Here is an 18,624-nt window from a genome sequence, read left to right on the forward strand (position 1 = left end):
TATCAAAATGTAAATTGACAAGCCAAAGCTTACAATCATTTTTTCTTTTAAATTTCCTCAATTTGGTTTCTTTTGACTTTTCTGTGTACAACTCTTCACAGAAAATGATAGTATCACTAAAAAAGCCCAGTTCAAATGACAATTTATAAAAATCCTTACTTTTACAACATGTAACAGTAGTGACTTGTAATTTGCATTTTTCGTTTTTAAATGTCTGCAAATGCAATATTAGGATTAATTAAGGTTGCAAACTCTCTACCTTAACTCTAAAACATGTTGTTTTTGTATTAATGAACCAAAATCAAGGAAAAGAAATATTTGCTTTTTGAAATTCATAGGCACGAAATACGCTACAAATTTTGAAAAAAGACCAAGCATCCTCATCATTATGAACAATCACAGTCGGATTGCGGATCAGAACAGATCACCAGTATCGGATGTTGTGAGGTTAGAATGACGGTCATTATACATGTGTCATATGGCTTTATCAGGCCCTGACTCCGTTAAGGCCGTCTTTGTCGGTTCACTGTCCGGTCACTGTCTGATCACTGTCGGATCGCATTCGGGAGAATCGCCACGCTGTCGGGACCGATTCGGTCGTTTTTTACCATGCGGAAGATACAAATCGGATCAGATTCGGATTGAGAACGGGAGAATCGGGACGAATTCGGCTGGAAACGGCTAAATCGGGACGCTTCCTGAACAATATCTGATTATTTGTGAATTTACCGCTACGAATCACAGGATCTTGATCAGACTTTGACAAATTTTATTCGAGAATGGTCCTATCAAGGACGGCAGTAAAATCCTGAATATGTGACTGCTTGATAGTGAAGCTTGACTTGTGCAAGGCCTGTAATCACGGGTTCGAATCCCTGATTGACTCTTATTATGATAACTGATTTGTAAAGTAGTAAGCGTCAAAGACCAGTATCACTTCAGCCCTTTCCGGGGTGGAATAGGTCTTCACTAACCCATGCTTGCCGTAAAAGGCGACTATGCTTGTCGTAAAAGGCGACTAATGGGATCGGGTGGCCAGGCTCGCTGACTTGTTTGATGCATGTCATCGATCCCAATTGCGTGGATCGATGCTCATGATGTCAATCACTGGATTGTCTGGTCCAGGCTCGATTATTTACAGACCGCCATCATATAGCTTGAATATTGCTGAGTGCGTCGTTAAACAACAAACAAACAAACAAACAAACACTTCAGCCCATGTCAAGGATTGCAACACACATATCGCCCTAATTCCTATCAGTTTATCATCGTTATCACTGATATCGTTGTTATCACACAATGACAGTTACCGCCGCCACATATCTACACTACTCACCTGACCAGACAGGCTTGTGTTGACAGCGTCCAAAATGCGGGCAGGTGTACCACTTTGTGGACTTGTAGGCCTACTGCTTCTGTCAAGTCTATTTTTCCTTCAGGTAAGGCTGTTAATTTAGACATTCTGTGTGAAATAGTTATTGACATTGTTTAACGATGAGAGTTATTAAGGCAAATAGACCACATTTTCCTAAGCTGGACTAGAGTAGGTCTCATGTATCCGATGCTTGTCGTAGTAGTCGACTAAATGCGGTCTGCGTGGTCTCAGTGAGTGAGTGTGATTTTACGCCACTTTTCGCGCCGATGTGTGTGCCAGCTGTGTTGGCGGAAACCGCTGCTCCTGTTATCAACCACTGGTTGGCTAACCCAAGTGAATGGATGAATAACAACTTGTTAATGATGCACTGTTGCATCGATTATTACCACTAGTTACATCAAACTCAGGCACGTCGAGGGACGATTCTGCGGCGTCGACAATCGTATATCCAGTGATAAAATTAACATTTTGAGTCAAAAAAGCTCATTTTAAATTTAGTTAGACGGTGAGCTTAGCCTTTCCTGTTTCCATAATCTAAAATATTTTTTTCAAATTTTTCATATTCCAATACAGAGTCCTTGTGCTTATTAATGTTCATGAGAAAACGATAACATATTTTATTACAGTACATATTGGGGTACATCAAACTTTATTTCTTCATACGTGGTCCATGTTCACGTGAAGATCCGGGGTAGAATAGGTCTCCAGCAGCCCATGCTTGCCGTAAAAAGGTGACTATACTCGTCGTAAGAGGCTACTAACGGGATCGGGTGGTCTGGCTCGCTGACTTGGTTGGTGCATGTCATTGTATCATTGACCCGGTTTAAATATATCCCAGTACTCTCTTGCTTGTCATTCTGCAGGGACCCGGGTTTGAATAGGTCTCCAATACTGTAGGGCTTGTCACCCCGCAGGGACCCGGGTTTGAATAGGTCTTTAATCTGTAGGGCTTGTCACCTCGCGGGGATCCGGGTTTGAATAGGTCTCCAATACTGTAGGGCTTGTCACCCCGCGGGGGCCCGGGTTTGAATAGGTCTCCAATACTGTAGGGCTTGTCACCCAACGCAGACCCGGGTTTGAATAGGTCTCCAATACTGTAGGGCTTGTCACCCCGCAGGGACCCGGGTTTGAATAGGTCTTTAATCTGTAGGGCTTGTCACCTCGCGGGGATCCGGGTTTGAATAGGTCTCCAATACTGTAGGGCTTGTCACCCCGCGGGGGCCCGGGTTTGAATAGGTCTCCAATACTGTAGGGCTTGTCACCCAACGCAGACCCGGGTTTGAATAGGTCTCCAATACTGTAGGGCTTATCACCCCGCGTGGACACGGGTTTCAATACGACTCCAATACTCTGTTGCTTGTTATTCTTTCAGGACCCGGGTTTGTACCAGTACCCTTTTGCTAATAATATGAGACCAATTTGCACCAGACCTTGTGACGGGGCTTATGGCATGCTATCGTTAATGTCTCAGTGGAGTGGATCATTGTTCACATTTTCAGTCATTGGTTTGCCTTACCCAAACTCGATTATCTACAGGTCACCGCCATAAAGCTTGAATATTGCCTACTGTGGCGTTAAACGACATTCGCGCGATCCCAACGACACAAAGCTGATGGTTTTGGTAACACAATGACTCCGCTAAACGTATTAACAAGAAGACTTTGTCCCCAGGAAGGTCTGGGCAGCGTGGACGTGTATCTGCATTTCCGCAACTACATCAACGTCAAAGGAGTGACCGCCGATGACCGATGCTGCGATGAGAACCAACAACCCGTCTTCGGCCACGTGTGTCCAGACGAGTGCGACACACAATTCGTCCTCTGTCTTGGCAGGTGAGTTCTACCCTTCTGCGGCTGTAGGGTGTCCCCTTGGTTGTATTCACTTCACATTGTTCCATCTTGGGACCTGTGGGTAGGTGGGTGGGTTACCTATTCCCTTTACTGTACCATCGGCGGCGGTAGGGTGTCCCCTTGGTTGTATTCGCTTCACACTGTTCCATCTGCGGTGGTAGGGTGGTCCCCTTGGTTGTATTCGCTTCACACTGTTCAATCTGCGGCGGTAGGGTGTCCCCTGGGTGGTATTCGCTTCACACTGTTCCATCTGTGGCGGTAGGGTGTCCCCTGGGTGGTATTCGCTTCACACTGTTCCATCTGCGGCGGTAGGGTGTCCCCTGGGTGGTATTCGCTTCACACAGTTCCACCTGCTGTGGTAAGGTGTCCCCTGGGTGGTATTCGCTTCACACAGTTCCACCTGCAGTGGTAGGGTGTCCCCTGGGTGGTATTCGCTTCACACAGTTCCACCTGCTGTGGTAGGGTGTCCCCTGGGTGGTATTCGCTTCACACAGTTCCACCTGCAGTGGTAAGGTGTCCCCTGGGTGGTATTCGCTTCACACAGTTCCACCTGCAGTGGTAGGGTGTCCCCTGGGTGGTATTCGTTTCACACAGTTCCATCTGTGGCGGTAGGGTGTCCCCTTGGTTGTATTCGCTTCACACAGTTCCACCTGCAGTGGTAAGGTGTCCCCTGGGTTGTATTCGCTTCACACTGTTCCATCTGTGGCGGTAGGGTGTCCCCTGGGTTGTATTCGCTTCACACGGTTCCATCTGCGGCTGTAGGCTGATCCCATGACTTGGTGGGTTAATTGTATTCGCTTCACACAGTTCCATCTGAAGCCCCGCGGGTAGGTGGATTGTATTAGCTTCACACTGTTCCAACCGCAGGGGTAGGGTGTTTCCTTGGGTAGGTGGTCTACTATGAGTGGAGATTGAGATGTCAGGGTGCTATAGTCAAGGGCATGCCCAGCTTGCAATATTCCACAAATATATTTTAGGTAGATATTACAATGTTCACATGATATAGCCATGAGGATAATCGAACCCGCATCTTCAACATGATGGCCTCCAGGGGTAGATCATTTCGGGTGGCCTACCTTATGTTGTGTAGTCCCTGCCTTCTACCCTACTTCTGTGTCTGCAGTATGGCCAGTCGTGTCTGCAACGGTGCGTACTTAGTCACTGACGTCACATACAACGCCAACAACATCACCTTCGACAACCACATCGGGAACAGGACGCTCAACCCCGTTGTTCTGCACCTACCCCACTGGAACCCAGTAAGTCAGTTAGCAAGGGTCTCAGTTAATGACTGGGCGCATGTTCTTGGGCGTAAGTGTCTGTGCTTGTAAGTGAGTGAGCGAGTAAGTGAGTGTCTGCGCCTGTGCTTGTTAGTACCTTGTGCTGGTGAGTGTCTTGTGCTTTAGAGTGCCTTGTGCCTGTGAGTGAGTGCCTTGTGTTTGAAAATTGGTTCCGTTGGGCGAGTTTCTTTGATTGTTTGTTGTTTAACGATGCACTCAGCAATATGCCAGCTATATGACGGCGGTCTGTTAATAATCAAGTCTGGACCAGACAATCCAGTGATTGACATCATGAACATCGATAATTCAGATACGATGACATGCATCAGCCAAGTCAGCGAGCCTGACCACCCGATCCCGTTAGTCGCCTCTTACGACAAGCATAACCTGGGCTAGTGGGTGAGTGCCTTGTGCTTGTGAGTGAGTGTCTGTGGTCGTGAGTGCCTTGTGCTTGTGAGTACGCGCATGTGCTTGTGAGTAAGCGCATGTGCTTGGAAGAGGGTACCTGGGCTAGTGAGTGAGTTCACAAAGAATGGACTTCAACTATTTGTACCTTGACAATCCGAGTTCCCAGATGACATAAATAACGAAACAAATGATGAAAAGACGCCATTTATATTCTGTAAATACTTGTTTTCTACAGCGAGGAGGTGGAACGCCTTTCATGATAAACGTGATGGACAAAAACGCTGGTGACTCTAAAGATGCCCTCATCGATGTCTTTAACACCACCCTCACGACTCCCTTGACAACAAACACAACTGCCGGTGTACCGCTGACGCTGAGTGGCACGAGGATGAGAACTGTGTAGGTTCACTGAGGTGGTAATGAACCCAAATAGACATCACTTGACACCAATAAGCGAATATTCAGTTTAAACCGAGTCTCTCAGAATCCGACCCGTGAAGAGCCGGGTTAGAATAGCTCTGAAGCAACCCATGCTTGCGGTAAAAGGCGACTGTGTTTGTCGTAAGAGGCGACTAACGGGATCCGGTGGTCAGGCTTGCTGACTTGGTTGATGCATGTCATCGTATACCAATTGCGTGGATCGATGCTCGTAATATTAAGCACTGGATTGTCTGGTCCAGACTCGATTATTTACAGACCGCCGTCATATAGCTGGAATATTGCTGAGAGCGGCGTTAAACAACAAACCGACAAACCTTAATAAGTTGGTGCTACGTGATATAGAGTTCAAAGCGGTGTAAAATGCAACTCAATCTTACCCACAAAGAGGTTCAACATGTCGAAAGTCTGTATTTCGTTGGTACATAACCTCGTTACTCCGGACACTTGTGTAATGCACTCGAATGGTAACGAAGCTAAATGTATATCTCCAGGTTAGTGTTAGACGTCAGCGTCGGCTGCACCCCCAACTACTACGGCAACGACTGCTCCATCAACTGCACCACCACCTACATCAACTCCTACTGCGACCACACGACTGGGGCCATCCGCTGCAACACAGGTCTCTGTTACACATACACTGCCGTGTTCGAGTTCATGTACATGCAATTGTTCACACATTGTGCGCCCACTCCGACAGAACTTTAGGAAACAAATCTGTGTAATATCTATGTTTTAGGTGGGAAAATTATATTTTTGCGAACAAAATACGTATGACTGGTGTTTCCAACAATATATAGATCGACATGAGCCGAAAAAGCATTATTGTAACAACATAATTACGTCGTTGACGCTATGTTTATATTTATACACCCCCTATCCAGGATGTATGCAGTCTTTCCCATCTACGCATTGATCTTCTTGATGGTTACTTGATCCGCATTGCTTAGGAATGCGTGAAGCCCATCCATGGTGTCCCCGACAGTCATTTAGCTCGAGATCTGACTCCCTCACTGTGGATTGTGTCTGTTGTAGGTTTGCATGGAGACAAGTGTGAAGCCCATCCATGGTGTCCCCGACAGTCATTTAGCTCGAGATCTGACTCCCTCACTGTGGATTGTGTCTGTTGTAGGTTTGCATGGAGACAAGTGCGAAGCCCATCCATGGTGTCCCCGACTGTCATTTAGCTCGATATCTGACTCCCTCTGTTGTAGGTTGGCATGGAGACAAGTGCGAAGCCCATCCATGATGTCCCCGACTGTCATTTAGCTAGAGATCTGACTCCCTCTGTTGTAGGTTGGCATGGAGACAAGTGCGAAGCCCATCCATGGTGTCCCCAACAGTCATTTAGCTCGAGATCTGACTCCCTCACTGTGGATTGTGTCTGTTGTAGGTTTGCATGGAGACAAGTGCGAAGCCCATCCATGGTGTCCCCGACTGTCATTTAGCTCGATATCTGACTCCCTCTGTTGTAGGTTGGCATGGAGACAAGTGCGAAGCCCATCCATGATGTCCCCGACTGTCATTTAGCTAGAGATCTGACTCCCTCTGTTGTAGGTTGGCATGGAGACAAGTGCGAAGCCCATCCATGGTGTCCCCAACAGTCATTTAGCTCGAGATCTGACTCCCTCACTGTGGATTGTGTCTGTTGTAGGTTTGCATGGAGACAAGTGCGAAGCCCATCCATGGTGTCCCCGACTGTCATTTAGCTAGAGATCTGACTCCCTCTGTTGTGGGTTGGCATGGAGACAAGTGCGAAGCCCATCCATGGTGTCCCCAACAGTCATTTAGCTCGAGATCTGACTCCCTCACTGTGGATTGTGTCTGTTGTAGGTTGACATACAGACAATGCGTGAAGCCCATCCATGGTGTCCCCAACAGTCATTTAGCTCGAGATCTGACTCCCTCACTGTGGATTGTGTCTGTTGTAGGTTGGCATGGAGACAAGTGTGAAGAGGACATAGACGAGTGCTCCCCCACACAACTGAATCAAGTATGTCTGGGTAACAGCACATGCGCAAACACCGCCGGAAGTTACACCTGTACTTGCAACGATGGCTGGACAGGATCGTCATGTGACACATTCCAATCGTTGTGTACAAGTAACCCATGCAGAAACAATGGCACCTGCGTCAGTGGCTCACCCACCTTCTCCTGTCGGTGTTCTGAAGGGTGGTCTGGACCCACGTGTGAGACGTATAGCCCTGGATGCGAACCCAACCCGTGTTACAATGGGGGTAGATGTGAGGTGACATCTGGGAAGGTTGTGTGTGGGTGTCCGGCCAGCTGGACGGGCCACAACTGTACAGAGGATGTTAACGAGTGTACACTGCAGCCTTGTGCCAATGGTGGAACGTGCAACAACGAAAAGGGTGGATTCAACTGTACCTGCCCAGCAAAGTGGGTGGGTGAACGATGTACAGACCTAAACCCTGTGTGTCCCCCAAGGCAGTGTATGAATGGGGCTACTTGTATAAACCAGATAGATATGTACGTCTGTGCATGCCCGGATGGTTGGACAGGGACCACGTGTCAAACAGTACTTGACAGATGTTCCCCGAACCCGTGTCAGAACGGCGGCAGCTGTGTCCACAATGACACGACGTTTAAATGTGAGTGTGACCATCAATGGCGTGGGACTCTCTGTACGGAGTCCAATGATCCGTGCATTCTCTACCCATGTCAGAACGGTGGTACTTGTTTAAGAGCTGATGAAACTGAAACTGAGCTGAATTCAACCTGCCAATGCGCTCCTGGCTGGTCGGGACTTAAGTGTGAAACCTTCATTGGTTTTTGTCGCAGGAACCCATGTCTCAACAACGGCACATGTTTTGACGGTACACACACCTATCAGTGCGGCTGTGGGCCGTCCTGGCATGGAGATCGCTGTGAGCAAGACACCGATGAATGCGAGGCAGGTGCTTGTGAGAATGGCGCGACCTGTGTGAACACCATTGGAGGATACATCTGCAACTGTTCTGGAGGGTGGACGGGATCGAACTGTTCAACAGATGTACAGGAATGCGGATCCAACCCATGTCTGCACCAAGGTTTCTGTGTCAACACTCTAGGCAGCTTTCACTGCATCTGTAACCTACATTGGTCGGGAAACACCTGCGAACATTTCAAAGGATCGTGTACCGAGGGTTCGTGTAACAACGCGGGCACCTGTCAGAGCAACGAGACAGATTCCTGGTGTGTCTGCCCTTCTGGCTGGACTGGAGCACACTGTGAACAAGACGTCGATGAGTGTAAAGCGAACGTATGCGATCATTCTACAGGATGCACAAACAACAACGGCAGCTACGAATGCGAGTGCATTGATGGCTGGAATGGACAGAAATGTGACCAGGACATTGATGAATGTTTTCTTGGAATGTGCGCTCATGGTAGTTCGTGTTCCAACTATGACGGTGGGTATAACTGCAGCTGTGTGCCGGGATGGAAGGGGACGACCTGCCAGTATAGGCAGGATGCCTGTGCACCACCGAGTCCATGCATCAATGGTGGAACCTGCTCCAACACTGACCAGGGCTACCGATGTCAGTGTCCGGGTGGGTTTACCGGACAAAAGTGCCAGGCACAAATTGATGAATGTTCTGCCGGACCTTGTCAGAACAATGCCACGTGTGTCGACATTCCTGGAGGGTACAATTGTACTTGCAACTCCTACTGGAAGGGTCACCGCTGCGATACAGACGTCAAAGAGTGCGTCTCGCCCCAGTGTCTCAACAACGGCACATGTGTCAATTACGATGGTGGATTCCGATGTGCTTGTCCTGGAAACTGGACAGGAAGTGTTTGTGGAGATTTCGTTAATAATTGTAGCTGGAAACCATGTTTAAATGGGGGTAGTTGCACTGACCACATATATGGGTACAGCTGCTCCTGTGCCTACGGGTGGACCGGTCAGCGATGCGATGTGGCTGTGGACCCTTGTGCAAACAATCAGTGTGGTCAGGGGTCAACCTGTTTGTTCGCGGATGATCAAGTCACGTGTGTCTGTGCTTCTGGATTGACTGGTCCACATTGTTCCACCATGATAGACCCATGCTGGTCCTCTCCGTGCTCCAACAATGGGACATGTGTCATAGCTGACACAGCCGTGATCTGTGTCTGTGTCCATCCTTGGTCTGGCGCCCACTGTGACGTCAATATGTCTGAAGCTGCACATGCGTCTTCATCAACTACTGTTTCATCGTCCAAAGGGACATCAACAAGGTCGACATCGCCTACACTGAGGTATACGAAAACTACGCTTTCATCAACAAGGCCTAATATTCCCTTATCTGATAAGCACAGCACCGCGTCCAGCACCACGTCTTCTAAACGCAGACCAACAACTACACGGTCAATATCTATAACTACTCCACACGCTACGACGGCAACGTCAACAACGAGATCAACAACGGCAACATCAGTGCCACTCAGTCATTCAACGATGAAAATCAGAAACACAAGTCCGACAAATATCCAACCAAAACAAACAAACAGAGAAACAAGTTCAACAAATAAACGCATGGGAGACACAAACACAAGCCCAACTACCGTGCTTACAACAAAGCCGTCAGGTATGTGATTAATATACACTTAATTTAGTCTAAGTCTTACATAAATACGACAATGTGTATTGCACGGCTATAAATCCGATTTGACTGTGGCACTGTAGACCATCTGCCCCCAAATGAGTAGGTTCATAATGAAATGTGTGTCGGGGTCTGCCAACAGTAACCTGTATGTGGACCCGTGAAGATCCGGGGTAGAATAGGTCTTCAGCAGCCCATGCTTGCCGTAAAAGGGGGATTATGTTTTGTCGTAAGAGACGACTTACGTGATCGGATGGACAGACTCGCTGACTCGGTTGATGCATGTCATCGAATCCCAATTACGTGGATCGATGCAATGACAGGATTGTCTGGTCCAGACTCGATTATTTACAGACCGCTGTCATATAGCTGGAATATGCGGCGTAAACAAAACAAACAAACAAACTGAAAATGTAACATCTAGGATAACAAGAGTCAGCGGCCAGTTACACAAATCGAAAATAGCGCTAAGACTGTCTTAAATCTATAAGTAAGAGCATGGGAGTTATGATGGTCTTTGCTCTTAGTCCCTTTGTCGAACGTGGTCCAGAACATATTAGATGATATCATCACGAGTGGTAGTTTTCGTATTTCCCCATGCTGAAGAAGGCAACATGTGAATTCTTATGGCCGTGTTGGACCACCAAGGGCACCCAGTCATGATGGGGTTTTCAGGAACATCAAGCAGGATCAGGTATTCGGTTAGCATTTTGAATTTGGAAACTGAAGATAAGACGCTGTCATAGATAACACATTCTTCATTGTTTTTAACGACGTTTCAAGAGAATTTTTCAATGCTCTTTTTTTTGCACCCCAAGCATGTGTCATCGTGTTAAACATTCACCACGACACGTCCCTGGCTATAACTGTTGTTATATACACCCCGTTCTGTATTTATACCTAGGTGTTTATACCCTTCACTTCAAGACGGCGTTGACAACGGCAGATGGCCAATATATTGTTGCGGGTTTAACCAACTTCTTCAAGGACCACATGTGCCACGACGACCACATCCGTCTCACACCCCAGTCTCACACGTAACGTAATGTTCCAAGAGAGTTGATCCGAATAAACTACTAAACATATAGCGACAGACCAAACATAGTCTCATGTCATAAACAGATGTGACTCGGTACACGGCCAATTATTATTACAAATATACTTTTAATTTGAATTTTGAATGTTTTCTTGACTTTTTACAGACTTGATGAAGATTTCAGAGTCTTTAATGATAGAAAGGAACTCTCGGGTTACCGTGGTTACCAAAACTATTATGTTTTTGGTGTTTCTGCTTTATGATCTAAACAATTAACTGATAACACATCTATATGATTTTATCTTTATTGAATTACTCAACGTCCCATTGCAAATACCAATACAATGTATCATGGCACACCTAAATAGCACATGATAAATACTTTCAGACGGTTTTACATCATATACCCGTGAAAATCCGGGGAAGAATAGGTCTTCAGCAAACCATGCTTGCCGTAAAAGGCGACTGTGCTTGTCGTAAGAGGCGACTTACGGGATCGGGTGTTCAGGCTCGCTGACCTGGTTGATGCATGTCATCGTTTCCCAATTGCGTGGATCCATGCTCATGGTATCAATCACTGGATTGTCTGGACCAGACTCGATTATTTACAGACCGCCGTCATATAGCTGGAATATTGCTGAGTGCGGCGTTAAACAAACAAACAAACATTGATCATAATTATATCCATTTTCTGGTTCATGATTAATATTTGAGTAGTAGTCTTACTGAATGAACACACTACTTGAATGCAGAATAATATGGTAAATATGCAAACGTAAACAAACATTTTCTTTTGTAAACAGGTTTAAGGATGCCGTTTCGTTCAGTATTCAATGTGGCGATAAACAGACATCCATCAGTGACATACAGAAAGCAATTACTTCCGTCACAGCCGCAGACTTTCAGAAACTATTTTCCAAACAACTTGTGACAGAACATACAGGAAGCAATGAAAATACATCAAAGGTCTGTGTGATAGAAGTTCCAGAATATATATAATTATTGCCGTCCACTGTTCAACTTTCTCAGACAGCTGCTCTGGAATAATGTTCGGTGCATGATCGGTGTTTCAGGACGCTGTGTGAATTATTAACCCCTTTAATCGGAACTTACCCGGGTACCTGGTCTTATGCCACGATTTTATTACTGGCCCGATATTCACAGGTAATGGGTTAATTATTCGTTTACATTCGCAGCATTCTGAAAACAAAACAACATTCAGTTTGTTTGTTTGTTGTTCAACGCTACGCTAAGCAGTACTCGTTTACATTCTCAGCATTTTGAAAACGAAACAACATTCAGTTTGTTTGTTTGTTTGTTGTTTAGCGCTGCACTAAGCAGTATTCCAGCTGTATGACGGCGGTCTGTACATAATCGAATCTGGGCCAAAATTTCCAGTGATTGAAATCAAGAGCATCGATCTACGTTATTCGAATACGATGACATACATCAACCATGTCACCGAGACTGATCACCCGATCCCGTTAGTCTCCCTTTACAAAAAAAACAAAGTTGCTGAAGACAAATTCAAATGCGGCTCTTCACGGGTAAGATCTGCATATCATAACGTAAGAATTGGTCTTCAGCAACCCATGCTTGCCGTCAAAGGCGACTATGACCGGCTGTCAGTCCTGGTGGCACTACCTATATGTCATGAAGTGAATAATCACGACACAAACCTCTCCCATACCAATAATCTCTGCCTCTGTACAATTCCGACTATATCATGAGCATGTGTTTTTGAATCACTATCAAGTCACTATTGGGTGTTCGCAAAATAGTGAGCGAATCCTGTTACATCTGAGGCACCAGTCACAAACACATGCAAAGGCAGGTTAATTGTTCAGCTGAGAAAACACAGGAACATGTACAAGTCAAAAGAGGTAATTGCATCGTACATCACTTTAGTGAGTGAGTGAGTATGGTTTTACGCCGCTTTTAGCAATATTCCAGCAATATCACGGCGGGGACACAAGAAATGTGCTTCACACATTGTACCCATGTCGGGAATCGAACCCTGGTCTTCGGCGTGACGAGCGAATGCTTTAACCACTAGGCTACCCGATCGCCCCTACATCACTTTAGTCACTGATGCCTACCATAAAGGGCGTTGGTGCGTTTTCTATAAGCCTGTTCTTGTGTATTCAGTTCCGCAGATAATCTAGACTTCTCATTCTCAATTTATATTTCTAAGGTGTAAGTAGTATGTTTTAGATCATACTGGCCACTGACGACACCGGGACCCTGGCACTAGACAAGAGTGCTCCTGCCCATACTGCACAAATTATTTATTTCATTTCAGAAGACAGTAATCCTATCAGTGACTGTATCAGTGGGTGTTGTCGGAATCGCTGCCGTCGTCATCACCATCATCTCCTGCAGGTAACGGGGAATATGACTCTTCACCCGAATGTCCAATTATCTCCTACAGGTAACGGGGACTATGATTCTTCACCCGGGCGTCAAGTTATCTCCTGCAGGTAACGGGGAATATGATTCTTCACCCGAATGTCCAATTATCTCCTACAGGTAACGGGGACTATGATTCTTCACCCGGGCGTCCAGTTATCTACTGCAGGTAACGGGGAATATGATTCTTCACCCGAATGTCCAATTATCTCCTACAGGTAACGGGGACTATGATTCTTCACCCGGGCGTCAAGTTATCTACTGCAGGTAACGGGGAATATGATTCTTCACCCGAATGTCCAATTATCTCCTACAGGTAACGGGGACTATGATTCTTCACCCGGGCGTCAAGTTATCTCCTGCAGGTAACGGGGAATATGATTCTTCACCCGAATGTCCAATTATCTCCTACAGGTAACGGGGACTATGATTCTTCACCCGGGCGTCCAATTATCTACTGCAGGTAACGGGGAATATGATTCTTCACCCGAATGTCCAATTATCTCCTACAGGTAACGGGGACTGTGATTCTTCACCCGGGCGTCAAGTTATCTACTGCAGGTAACGGGGAATATGATTCTTTAGCTGGGGATCCAGTTATCTACTGCAGGTAAGGGGGAATATGATTCTTCATCCGGGCGTCCAGTTATCTACTGCAGTTAACGGGGAATATGATTCTTTAGCCGGGCGTCCAGTTATCTACTGCAGGTAACGGGGGATATGATTCTTCACCCGAATATCCAGTTATCTACTGCAGGTAATGGGGAATATAATTCTTCACCCGGGCGTCCAGTTATCTACTGCAGGTAAGGGGGAATATGATTCTTTACCCGGGCGTCCATTTATCTACTGCAGGTAACGGGGACTATGATTCTTTACCCCGGGGTCCAGTTATCTACTGCAGGTAACGGGGAATATGATTCTTTAGCCGGGGATCCAGTTATCTACTGCAGGTAACGGGGAATATGATTCTTCACCCGGGCGTCCAGTTATCTACTGCAGGTAACGGGGAATATGATTCTTTACCTGGGGGTCCAGTTATCTACTGCAGGTAACGGGGAATATGATTCTTCACCCCGGGGTCCAGTTACCTACTACAGGTAACGAGGAATATGATTCTTTACCAGGCTGTCCAGTTATCTACTGCAGGTAAAGGGGAATATGATTCTTCAACCCGGGGTCCGGTTTTCTCTGCAGGTAACGGGGAATATGATTCTTCACCCTGGGGTCCAGTTATTTACTGCAGGTAAGGGGGAATATGATTATTTACCCTGGGATCGAGTTATCTACTGCAAGTAACAGGGATCATTATGCCACTTCACACTGGGGTCCAGTTATCTACTGCAGGTAACGGTGAATATGATTCTTTACCCGGGCGTCCAGTTATCTACTGCAGATACGGGGAATATGATTCTTTACCCGGGCGTCCAGTTATCTTCTGCAGGTAACGCGGAATATGATTCTTCACCCGGGGTACAGTTATCTACTGCAGGTAACGGGGAATATGATTCTTCACCCGAATGTCCAGTTATCTACTGCAGGTAACGGGGAATATTATTCTTCACCCGAATTTCCAGTTATCTACTGCTGGTAACGGGGAATATGATTCTCCACACGGGGGTGCAATTATTTACTGCAGGTAACGGAAAAATGATTCTCCACACGGGGATTCAGTTATTTACTGCAGGTAAGGGGAATATGATTATTTACCCTGGGATCGAGTTATCTACTGCAAGTAACAGGGAGTCTTATGGCACTTCACACTGGGGTCCAGATATCTACTGCAGGTAACGGGGAATATGATTCTTCACCCGGGCGTCCAGTTATTTACTGCAGGTAAGGGGAATATGATCATTTACACTGGGGTTCAGTTATCAACTGCAGGTAACAGGAAATATGATATTTCACCTACTAGTCCAGTTATCTACTGCAGGTAACGAGGAGTATTATGATATTACACCCTGGGTTCCAGTTATCTACAAATTCGCAGTCACAACAAGAAGTCATTCAAAGTAACTTTGTCTCAAGTATAGCAAGTACATATTGCAGAGTGCATTTCCCCTCCACGTAGAGAGTATTAGATTACCTACTCTTCTACGTAGAGAATACTAGACGATCTACTCATCGAAGTAGATATTACTAGACGACCTGCTCCTCCACGCAAAGAACACTAGACGACCTACTCCTCCACGAAGAGAATACTGGACGACCTACTCATCTAAGTAGAGAATACTAGACGACCTACTCCTCTACGTAGAGAATAGTAGACGACCTACTCCTCTACGTAGAAAATACTAGACGACCTACTCCTCTACTTAGTGAATATTTGGAGATCTACTCTAAGTAGTGAATACTAGACGACCTTCTCCACGTAGAGAATACTAGACAACCTATTCTATATTGAGGATGCGTGACGACCGAGGATGCGTGTCCACTACGACGAGTATGCGTGACGACCTATTCCACTAAGTAGAGGATGCGTGAGGACCTACTTCCTTACGTTGAGGATCTGTGACGACATACGTCCCTACTGAGAGGATGTGTGACGACCTACTTCCCCACTGAAGATGCATGTCGACCTACTCCTAAACGTAGAGAATACTTGACGATAATTTATTCTACGTATTCCAAACATTACGATCTACTTCTCTTTGGAGAGGATGTGATAGCGTTCTTTCCGAACACAAGATGCCCACTCAAAGCAGAGAATACGTAACTGTGTACACACTCACGCATAAAATTACACAGTTACATGTGAAAGCTGTGTTACTTACCTTGTTCAATCAACGTCTCGATATGACTTAGTTCCAAATGCATGTTTTCAATGTTGCTAGGCGACGGCGGCGGACAGCAGCACGAGAGTACGTGTACGTGACTGAGGAAACCAAGATGAATTTCTGCAACCCCTCCTATGGACATATGTCAGACATCTGAAGATTGCGATATGAGTAATATCTTGTGAATAAAATATCATTTATACACTTGAGACCCAGTGTTAAACATTTTTATTAGACATAATACTCTGGATAAATCGTCACCTTCTGAATTGATATAAAACACTCACCTCCAGGTCAAAGTAGGGGACGACATTGTGTTGATATTGCAACATGTACTGCCCGATTGTTAATTCATTGTTAATCTACATAGTGTGAAGCAGTAAACTATATAGTGTTCGGCAGTAATCTACATGGCGTGGGGGAGTAAACTACATGACGTGAGGCAGTAAACTACGTGGCGTAAGGGAGTAAACTACATGGCGTGAGGGAGTAAACTACATGGCGTGAGGGAGTAAACTACATGGCGTGAGGGAGTAAACTACATTACGTGAGGGAGTAAACTACATGGCGTGAGGGAGTAAACTACATGGCGTGAGGCAGTAAACTACTTGGCGTAAGGGAGTAAACTACATGGCGTGAGGCAGTAAACAACATGGCGTGAGGGAGTAAACTACATTACGTGAGGGAGTAAACTACATGGCGTGAGGGAGTAAACTACATGGCGTGAGGGAGTAAACTACGTGGCGTGAGGCAGTAAACTACATGGCGTGAGGGAGTAAACTACATGGCGTGAGGGAGTAAACTACGTGGCGTGAGGGAGTAAACTACATGGCGTGAGGGAGTAAACTACATGGCGTGAGGCAGTAAACTACGTGGCGTGAGGGAGTAAACTACATGGCGTGAGGGAGTAAACTACATGGCGTGAGGGAGTAAACTACATGGCGTGAGGGAGTAAACAACATGGCGTGAGGCAGTAAACTACATGGCGTGAGGGAGTAAACTACATGGCGTGAGGGAGTAAACTACATCACGTGAGGCAGTAAACTACGTTGCGTGAGGCAGTAAACTACTTGGCGTAAGGGAGTAAACTACATGGCGTGAGGCAGTAAACTACATGGCGTGAGGGGGTAAACTACGTGGCGTGAGGGAGTAAACTACATGGCGTGAGGGAGTAAACTACATGACGTGAGGCAGTAAACTACATGGCGTGAGGGAGTAAACTACATGACGTGAGGCAGTAAACTACATGGCGTGAGGCAGTAAACTACATGACGTGAGGGAGTAAACTACATGGCGTGAGGCAGTAAACTACATGACGTGAGGCAGTAAACTACATGGCGTGAGGGAGTAAACTACATGGCGTGAGGGAGTAAACTACATGGCGTGAGGGAGTAAACTACGTGGCGTGAGGCAGTAAACTACATGGCGTGAGGGAGTAAACTACATGGCGTGAGGGAGTAAACTACGTGGCGTGAGGGAGTAAACTACATGGCGTGAGGGAGTAAACTACATGGCGTGAGGCAGTAAACTACGTGGCGTGAGGGAGTAAACTACATGGCGTGAGGGAGTAAACTACATGGCGTGAGGGAGTAAACTACATGGCGTGAGGGAGTAAACAACATGGCGTGAGGCAGTAAACTACATGGCGTGAGGGAGTAAACTACATGGCGTGAGGGAGTAAACTACATCACGTGAGGCAGTAAACTACGTTGCGTGAGGCAGTAAACTACTTGGCGTAAGGGAGTAAACTACATGGCGTGAGGCAGTAAACTACATGGCGTGAGGGGGTAAACTACGTGGCGTGAGGGAGTAAACTACATGGCGTGAGGGAGTAAACTACATGACGTGAGGCAGTAAACTACATGGCGTGAGGGAGTAAACTACATGACGTGAGGCAGTAAACTACATGGCGTGAGGCAGTAAACTACATGACGTGAGGGAGTAAACTACATGGCGTGAGGCAGTAAACTACATGACGTGAGGCAGTAAACTACATGGCGTGAGGGAGTAAACTACATGACGTGAGGGAGTAAACTACGTGGCGTGAGGCAGTAAACTACATGACGTGAGGCAGTAAACTACATGACGTGAGGCAGTAAACTACATGGCGTGAGGCAGTAAACTACATGACGTGAGGGAGTAAACTACATGACGTGAGGCAGTAAACTACATGGCGTGAGGCAGTAAACTACATGACGTGAGGGAGTAAACTACATGGCGTGAGGCAGTAAACTACATGGCGTGAGGCAGTAAACTACTTGGCGTAAGGGAGTAAACTACATGGCGTGAGGCAGTAAACTACGTGGCGTGAGGGGGTAAACTACATGGCGTGAGGCAGTAAACTACATGGCGTGAGGCAGTAAACTACATGGCGTAAGGGAGTAAACTACATGGCGTGAGGGAGTAAACTACATGGGATGAGGGGGTAAACTTCATAGGGTGAGGGGGTAAACTACATGGCGTGA

At 46.4% G+C, this 18,624-nt stretch overlaps 1 protein-coding gene across 1 annotated transcript; it reads left to right on the forward strand.

Annotated features, from left to right (window-relative positions):
• The first annotated feature begins 1,351 nt into the window (after nucleotides 1–1,351).
• On the forward strand, nucleotides 1,352–16,356 carry LOC139446197 (fibropellin-1-like). Its single transcript, XM_071227515.1, has 10 exons — nucleotides 1,352–1,439; nucleotides 3,047–3,207; nucleotides 4,349–4,484; nucleotides 5,149–5,312; nucleotides 5,846–5,973; nucleotides 7,283–9,922; nucleotides 10,842–10,974; nucleotides 11,777–11,939; nucleotides 13,276–13,355; nucleotides 16,217–16,356. The coding sequence occupies exons 1-10, from the start codon at nucleotides 1,371–1,373 to the stop codon at nucleotides 16,314–16,316; spliced, it is 3,774 nt and encodes a 1,257-aa protein (XP_071083616.1). The 5' UTR covers nucleotides 1,352–1,370; the 3' UTR covers nucleotides 16,317–16,356.
• Nucleotides 16,357–18,624: the final 2,268 nt, after the last annotated feature.

This window comes from Haliotis cracherodii, unplaced genomic scaffold (genome assembly GCF_022045235.1).
Source record: "Haliotis cracherodii isolate W230 unplaced genomic scaffold, xgHalCrac1.p SCAF_6, whole genome shotgun sequence".
In the NCBI taxonomy this organism is placed as follows: Eukaryota; Metazoa; Mollusca; class Gastropoda; order Lepetellida; family Haliotidae; genus Haliotis; species Haliotis cracherodii.